The 7,976-nt window shown below is 43.8% G+C and overlaps 1 protein-coding gene across 3 annotated transcripts in view; it reads left to right on the top strand.

Moving 5' to 3' along the window:
- The first annotated feature begins 320 nt into the window (after positions 1–320).
- DIMT1 (DIMT1 rRNA methyltransferase and ribosome maturation factor) overlaps positions 321–7,976 on the top strand; it is a 16,336-nt gene continuing 8,680 nt past the window's right edge. Inside the window, exons 1-6 of one of the 3 annotated variants that reach the window (XM_017548570.2) lie at positions 321–561; positions 905–978; positions 2,457–2,543; positions 5,384–5,445; positions 5,526–5,619; positions 5,705–5,754. In XM_017548570.2, the coding sequence (XP_017404059.1) occupies positions 483–561; positions 905–978; positions 2,457–2,543; positions 5,384–5,445; positions 5,526–5,619; positions 5,705–5,754 (446 nt within the window). In that variant the 5' untranslated portion in view covers positions 321–482. The other 2 variants (XM_017548571.2, XM_037745745.1) reach the window with 2 other exon arrangements.

Raw genomic sequence — 7,976 nt, 5'->3', positions numbered from 1 at the left:
CCCCACAAGCTGCGGGGGGAAAAAGGAGCGAGGCACCTGAATACTGTACTTCTTTGGACCTCAGCGATCCCAGAAACTGGCCTTCTAAAGCATCCATAGTCTTAACCTCATTATATAATTTAAACCGCCTTCGCAACACCGAGAGGACCACACCAAAACCTCATACAGCTCTGGTTGGGGCAAGGACTTCAGCTCCAGACTGAGGCGCTCCATAAGGCGGTGTCTTCTGGGATCTGTAGGCTCCCTCGGTTCGGCTTTCCTCACTCGGTGACTCCAATTCCCGGCAGCCACTGGGGTCCAAGGTCCGCCCTCCTTCTGGGGGAGGAACCCATACGAGAAGGGGCGGACCCTTGCTTTTCCGTCGCGTGGGCCGGAATGTTGCGGGCGGCGAGGGACTGCGATTCCCACGTGGTGGCTTTCTCTCACTAGCCCACTTTGGTCCTCCTTGACGTCCTGGGCCTGTGGGCTCGCTTCCTGTCGAGATGCCGAAGGTCAAGTCAGGGGCTGTCGGCCGCCGCCGCAGGCGGCAGGAGCAGCACCGGGAGCTCGGGAGCGCTGGAGGTGCGGATCCCCTCGAGGAACCTGGGGTAGGATCAGGTCTTACGGCAGGACCGAGCCTGGGGTGCGGACCGAGACCTGATCCGCGGAGGCCGGTCAGTACCCGCTCCCGTGAGCGCGGAAGACCGGGTGGGTCACTGAGCCGGCCGCAGGCCCTGCACGTCGCCTCTGGCCTCCTTTCCAGCTGGAGGATGAACTTTATAAAGAGTTTGTCAGTCCTGGCGTGACGTTTCATGGCCCTGGTTGGCGCAGAACTCTTCCCCCTACCCATCCAGCTTTCTTCTCTGCGACAGTCTAATATCTCATCTCAGTAGGAAAATTAAGGCTGTTCCGTGTTTTCTTACAGGACTCATGTTCAACACGGGAATTGGGCAGCACATTTTGAAAAATCCTCTCATTATTAACAGCATTATCGATAAGGTGGGTGTGGAAGAGGAAAGGGAGAAAGTTGTTGGTTTATTAATTTTATTCCTATGAATACATAAGCGCAGAAAGTCTGCCTGCCATAAAATAGATGCTCTGTAAATATTTGTTGAATGAATCAAATAATTGTCTAGAATTAACCGGCTGTCTTCTGCATGATAAGCTTCATTCTGTGGGTCTGAGTTTCTCCTGGTTCCCAATTCTGTTCCCAAGTCTTTTTATGGATTATTTACTTTATAGCTGGACTTTTTGTATTTGTTCAAGATAATTCTTTTTCTTTTCTTTCTTTCTTTCTTTTTTTTTTTGACTGAGTTTTGCTCTTGTTGCCCAGGCTGGAGTGCAATGGTGCGATATCAGCTCGCTGCAACCTCCGCCTCTGGGTTCGAGCGATTCTTCTGCCTCAGCCTCCCGAGTAGGGGGGATTACAGTCATGTGCCACCATGCCCGGCTAATTTTTTGTATTTTTAGCAGAGACGAGGCTTCTCCATGTTGGCCAGGCTGGTCTCGAAGCCCGGACCTCAGGTGATCTGCCCATCTCTGCCTCCCGCAATGCTGGGATTACAGGGGTGAGCCACTGCACCTGGCCTATTCTTCTATTTCTAATCCCCTTTTTGATCACTTTTAGGTTTTATGTACTTCATCTATTTATGTCTAAGCCACACATGAGAAAGTTTGTTTCCCAGAAAAACATGTAGTATCATGTATAAATTATTTGGTGTATTCCAGTGCCACATATAAATTACTCGAAGTATTACTCCTGTCTGGGTTATTGATGCTCTCTTATGGTTATGGATGATTGAGTGCTAGGAAATGAAATATACACGGTGCAGAGTACACTTGTGGTTACAAGCAAAGAAAGCAGCCTGGAGCTTTACACAGAAAGAGCATTACGTAGTTAAAGATCTTGTCAGGCTTCATGTCATTTGAAAAATGAGAAAAAAAAATGAAGGTTGGTGTACCATTTTAACCTTTTTAGCTCATAGTTTCCTTTGAGCATCTAATGAAAGCTGTGGCCCTAGAATATTATAGCTGTGTACAAACATTCAGTTTTGTGTACAGTTTCTGCTCTTCTGTGTCCTTGAAACCACACATGGGTTGAGAATTGAAAAATCCTCATCCAACATGTATAATCCTTTCCCATTTGAACTTGTTAATATGAACAGAGAAGGTAACAAGAGGCTATTGGGATATTTCTAGATAGAAAGCAGAATGCCTTTCCCACAAATGCTGTTCCTGCTTTTCTGACTTCTAAAGTTCAGCAATATTCCTCCAAGTTAGGAGAGGTCTTAGATTTTCATTTACACCAAATGTTATTGAAGTAATTTTGTTAACCACATAGATCGTAAAGAAATCTAAAAATGGAGTCAGAGTAAAAGCTCTTATAGGAGCACATATGACTAAAGATGCTCAGGTGTAAATTAACTTCTGTGTCCTGAATGTGCCGGAATAGCTAAAGTGGCTGTGCTTGCTTTTAGGCTGCCTTAAGACCAACTGATGTGGTGCTAGAAGTTGGACCTGGAACTGGCAACATGACTGTAAAGTTGTTAGAAAAGGCAAAAAAGGTAAAAAGGGGATTTAATGTTTGGTATCACAAATGACTACGTTAGCAAGCTCAGCTGGTTTACAATCTGAATATGTTTTAACTAATTGCAGTTATTTTAGTAGTAACTCCTGATCCCTCGTTATAAATTTTGCCTTAGAAAACATGAGATATTTCAGTCAGGAAAACAGAAACCAGGTTAGGTATTTCAACAGGGATTTTTTTTTTTTTTTTTTTTTTNTTGAGAGGGCGTTTCATTCCACCCAGGCTGGAGTGCAGTGATGCAATCCCAGCTCACAGCAACCTTTGCCTCCTGGGTTCAAGAGATTCTCCTGCCTCAGCCTCCTGAGTAGCTGAGATTATAGGCACCTGCAACCACACCTGGCTAATTTTTAGTAGAGATGGGGTTTCACCATATTGGCCAGAGTGATCTCAAACTTCTGGCCTCAAGTGATTCACCCATCTCAGTATCCCAAAGTTCTGGGATTGGGGCCGAGTGCAGTGGCTCATGCCTGTGATCCCAGCACTTTGGGAGGCTAAGGCAGGTGGATCACAAGGTCAGGAATTCAAGACCAGCCTGACCAACATGGTGAAATGCCATCTCTACTAAAAATGCAAAAAAAATTAGCTGAGTGTGGTAGCATGAGTCTGTAATCCCAGCTACGTGGGAGGCCGAGGCAGGAGAATCACTTGAACCCAGGAGGCAGAGGTTGCAGTGAGCTGAGTTAGAGCCATTACACTCTAGCGTGGGCAACAGAGCAAGACTCTGACTCAAAAAACAACAACAACAAATTGCTGGGATTATAGGCATGAACCACCATGCCCAGCCTCAACAGGTAATTTAGGAAGGAAATACCCAAGCCCTCTCCCTTGTACCCTGGTGCCTTTCACTGGCCAAGTCCAACCAGACATTGAAAGGTAAGGGAGCTGGACTGCATTATCTACAGAATGCAGAGAAAAGTCGATAATAGACCTGGGAGGGCCTTTCTCAGTGGCTCACACCTGTAATCCCAGCATTTTGGGAGGCTGAGGCGGGTGGATGGCTTGAGCCCAGGAGTTCGAGACCAGCCTGGGCAACATGGTGAAACCCCATCTCTACAAAAAGTTGTCCTGGTGTGGTGGTGCATGACTGTAGCCTCAGCTACCAGGGAGGCTGAGGTGGGAGGATTACCTGAGCCTAGGAGGTTGAGGCTCCAGTGAGCCATGATCCCACCAGTTGACTGTAGCCTGGGTGACAGAGTAAGACCCTGTCTCAAAAAATAATAAATAAAAATAAAAATAAAGATATATCTGGGAGCCAAACAATAAGCAGCACATTGTTTACCCTGTAAACACAGTCTGCATAGAAGTAGAGCCAGGCACTGTGGCTCACATCTGTAATCCCAGAACTTTGGGAAGCTGGGGCAGGAGGATTGCTTGAAACCATGAGCTTGAAACCATGAGACCAGCCTGAGCAACAAAGCAAGACCCCATTTCTATAAAAAATAAAAAAGAGGCTGGGCATGATGGCTCATGCCTATAATCCCAGCACTTTGGGAGGCTGAGGTGGGAGGATTGTTTGAGCCCAGGAGTTTTGAGACCAGCCTGGGCAACATAGTGAGACCTGTCTCTAGAAAAAATAAATAAAGAAAATTAGCTTGAGGTGGTGGTACACACCTGTAGTCCCTGTTGCTCAGGAAGGTGGTGTGGGAGGATTGCTTGAACCCAAGACTTCTAGGCAGCAGTGACCTATGATAGTGCTGTTGCACCCCAGCCTGGGTAACAGAGTGAGACCCCATCTCTTAAAAAAAATTTTTTTTTAAATAAAAATAAAAGAAGTCAATGAAACCTCAGCTGAAATTGCAATAAAATTTCAATTTCAGCCTTATTTGACATCCACTTTCATTTACTTGAAAAGTTATCTACGTCATGTATTCTGTATCTCAGTAGATGTAACATACTAATAGTAAGAGCGACTGCATTGTACACTCCTCTCTACCAACACTTACTGCACGGCCATATGGTGTATTTTTACCATCATCTGTTCAATTACAAAGCGTAGAGACAGATGAAACATGATTCTATTGATTATATGGGTAGAACTCTCACATAATCTGGCTGTCTACTTTTCTGGGTGGTGGTTTGTGTTTGCTTTTTTGAGATGGAGTGTCACTGTTGCCCGGGCTGGAGTGCAGTGACGCAGTCTTGGCTCACTGCACCCTCTACCTCCTGGTTTCAAGCGATTCTCCTGCCTCAGCCTCCGAAGTAGCTGGGATTACAGGCGCCCACCACTATGCCCAGCTATTTTTTTTCTATTTTTAGTAGAGATGGGGTTTTTTCATGTTGGCCAAGCTGGTCTCAAACTGCTGACCTCATGATTTGCCTTCTTGGCCTCCCAAAGTGCTGGCATTATAGGTGTGAGCCACTGCACCAGGCCGGTATTTGCTATTTGAAGTAGGAGAGTACAATTGAAGGAATATTGATGGTAGAAATGCGAAAAGAAGACAGGCATGCTGGCGGGTGCATCCCAAGGCGGGTGAATCACCTGATGTCAAGAGCTCGAGATCAGCCTGACCAACATAGAGAAACCCCATCTCTACTAAAAATACAAAACTAGCCGGGTGTGGTGGTGCATGCCTATAATCCTAGCCACTCAGAAGGCTGAGGCTCGAGAATCACTTGAACCTGGGAGGCGGAGTTTACCGTGAGCTGAGATCCCACCATAGCACTCCAGCCTGGGCAAAAAGAGCAAGACTCCTTCTCAAAAAAAAAAAAAAAAAAAGGGAAAATAAGTTTGTTACATAAATCATGTAAGAGTTCCTATTAGGATAACAATAAGAGATTTATATTCCAATTAACCTAAATAATTTTTTTTTAAATTAGGTTGTTGCTTGTGAACTTGACCCAAGGCTAGTAGCTGAACTTCACAAAAGAGTTCAGGGCACGTGAGTATACCTAATAGAATTAAAGTGCATTTCGATCTCATGAAACAATATTCTTTTTACATCTCTTCTTTTTTTGTTAGGCCTGTGGCCAGCAAACTTCAAATACTGGTGGGTGATGTGTTGAAAACAGATTTGCCATTCTTTGATGCTTGTGTGGCAAATTTGCCTTATCAGGTATGTCCTCACATTTTCAGGAACATCATACTAAGTGTTTCTCTGATGTGTCTTTCCCAGAAATAACTAGTTAATTCTATTACAGATCTCGTCGCCTTTTGTCTTCAAGCTGTTGCTACATCGACCTTTTTTCAGGTTTGTGTGAAAAGACTAGAGTTACTGCCAAATTTTAGAAAGACTTACGATTCAGATGATGAACATAGCCAAAAATGAAAGTCAGGTCAGTTGAAAAACTACTGAAGAAGTTTTGTAGAAAATGTTGATTTATATGGAGGTCTTTCTCTCTTTTTAATTGAGAGTTTATTTGGGGGCAGTGTGCTGCAAGTCCTGCTTCTGATACCAGACAGCCTTTCCCTATTTTTGAATCTTCCTGCCATTAAGCCTAGGTTAGAATTGTTAGCACCTTATGTCTTGACAATTGCAGTGGTTTCCTAACGGGTCTCTAGTATGAGAGGTCTTCAAAAAGTTCATGGAAAATGTGTATTATGAAAAAACTATGCATGGATTTCAATTTTTTTTTTTTTTACACCAAAATAAACTCTGTACTAACTGAACAGGATCTAGTTAGTGTGAGGCACTGAGAAGGATAAGACATCAGTTTGAAAAGAGCCCCTATCAGAGCAACATGAATTGTGCTAAAAGTGAAGAACAAACATCCAATTTATGGTGAAGCTTGGTTGGAAGAATGGTGAAATCACTGATGCTCTACAAAAAGTTTATGGGGACATTGTCCCAAAGAAATCAGCAGTTTACAAATGCATAACTCATTTTAAGAAGGGATGAGACAGTGTTGAAGACGAAGCCTACAGTGGCAGACCATCCACATCAGTTTGTGGGAAAACATTCATCTCGTTTGTTCCCTAAGTGATGAAGAACAACATTTAACAGCACAAACAACTATAGCCAACACCATAGACACCTCAGTTGGTTCAGCTTACACGATTCTGACTGCAAAATTAAACAAATTTTCTGCTTGATGGATGCCAAAACCGTCATACCCTCCCTTCTGAAAGATTGTATGAAAAAACAAAACAAAAAACGTACTCAAATCAGCTGCAGATAAAAACAGAGCTTCTATTGAAAATTTTATATAAGTGTGATCAAAATCCTGAAACATGGTCGGGCGCAATGACTCACGCCTCTAATAGTAGCACTTTGGGAGGCCAAAGCAGGCACATCACTTGAGGTCAGGAGACCAGTCTGTCTAGCATGGTGAAACCTTGTCTCTACTAAAAATATAAAAATTAGCTGGGCATTGTGGTGGGCACCTGTAATCCCTGCTACTTGGGAGGCTGAGACAGGGGAATCACTTGAACCCAGCAGGTAGAGGTTGCAGTGAGCTGAGATTGCACCACTGCACTCCACACTCCAGCCTGGGCAACAGAGTGAGACTGTCAAAATAAAAACAACAACAACAACAAAAGATCCTGACACATTTATTCAAAGAATTATAACAGAGGTGAATTGTGGCTTTACCAGTGTGATCCTAAAGACAAAGCACAAAGTAATGCCTACCCAGAGGCAGAAGGGGTCCAGTCAAAGCAAACATAGACCAGTCAAGAGCAAAGGTCACAGCAAATTTTTTTGGAATGCTCCAGGCGTTTTGCTTGCTGACTTTCTTTAGGACCAAAGAATGATAACATCTGCTTATTACAAGAGTGTTTTGAGAAAGTTAGCTAAAGATGTAGCAGAATAACTCCCTGGAAAGCTTCTCCAGAGATTCCCCCACCATAATACTTCCACTCCTTCCTCTCATCAAATGAGGGCAATTTTTTGAGTTTCAATGGGCAATGGTTAACTGTCTACCTTACAGTCCTGATTTGGCTTCTTCTGGCTTATTTTCTTTTTATTTTTTGAGACAGTCTTGCTCTGGCATCCAGGCTGGAGAGCAGTGATGTGATCTGCACTGACTACAGCCTTGACTTCCTGGGCTCAAGCATTCCTCCCACCTCAGCCTCCCAAGTAGCTGAGATTACAAGCATGTGCCACCACACCCAGCTAATTTTTGTATTTTTTAGAGATAGATCTCGCCATGTTGCCCAGGCTAGTCTCACACTCCTGAGCTCAAGCTATCTGCCCGCCTCAGCCTCAAATGCTGGGATTATTACAGGCATGAATCACCGTGCCTGGCCCTACCGATTTATTTTCATTTCCCAATCTTAAAAAATCTTGAAAGGGCACCCTTTTTTCTTCAGTTAATAATGTAAAATAAACACTGCATTGACATGGCTAAATTCCCCAGAGCCTCGGTTTTTCTGATATAGACTAAAAGGCTGGAATAATCACTTACAAAAGTGTCTTGAACTTGATGGAGCTTATGTTGAATAATAAAGTTTATGTTTTTTTTTTTTTTTTTT

The sequence above is a fragment of the Cebus imitator genome, unplaced genomic scaffold, assembly GCF_001604975.1.
Source record: "Cebus imitator isolate Cc_AM_T3 unplaced genomic scaffold, Cebus_imitator-1.0 Scaffold211, whole genome shotgun sequence".
Classification (NCBI taxonomy): domain Eukaryota; kingdom Metazoa; phylum Chordata; class Mammalia; order Primates; family Cebidae; genus Cebus; species Cebus imitator.
This window is presented reverse-complemented; position numbering and strand designations above follow the sequence as displayed.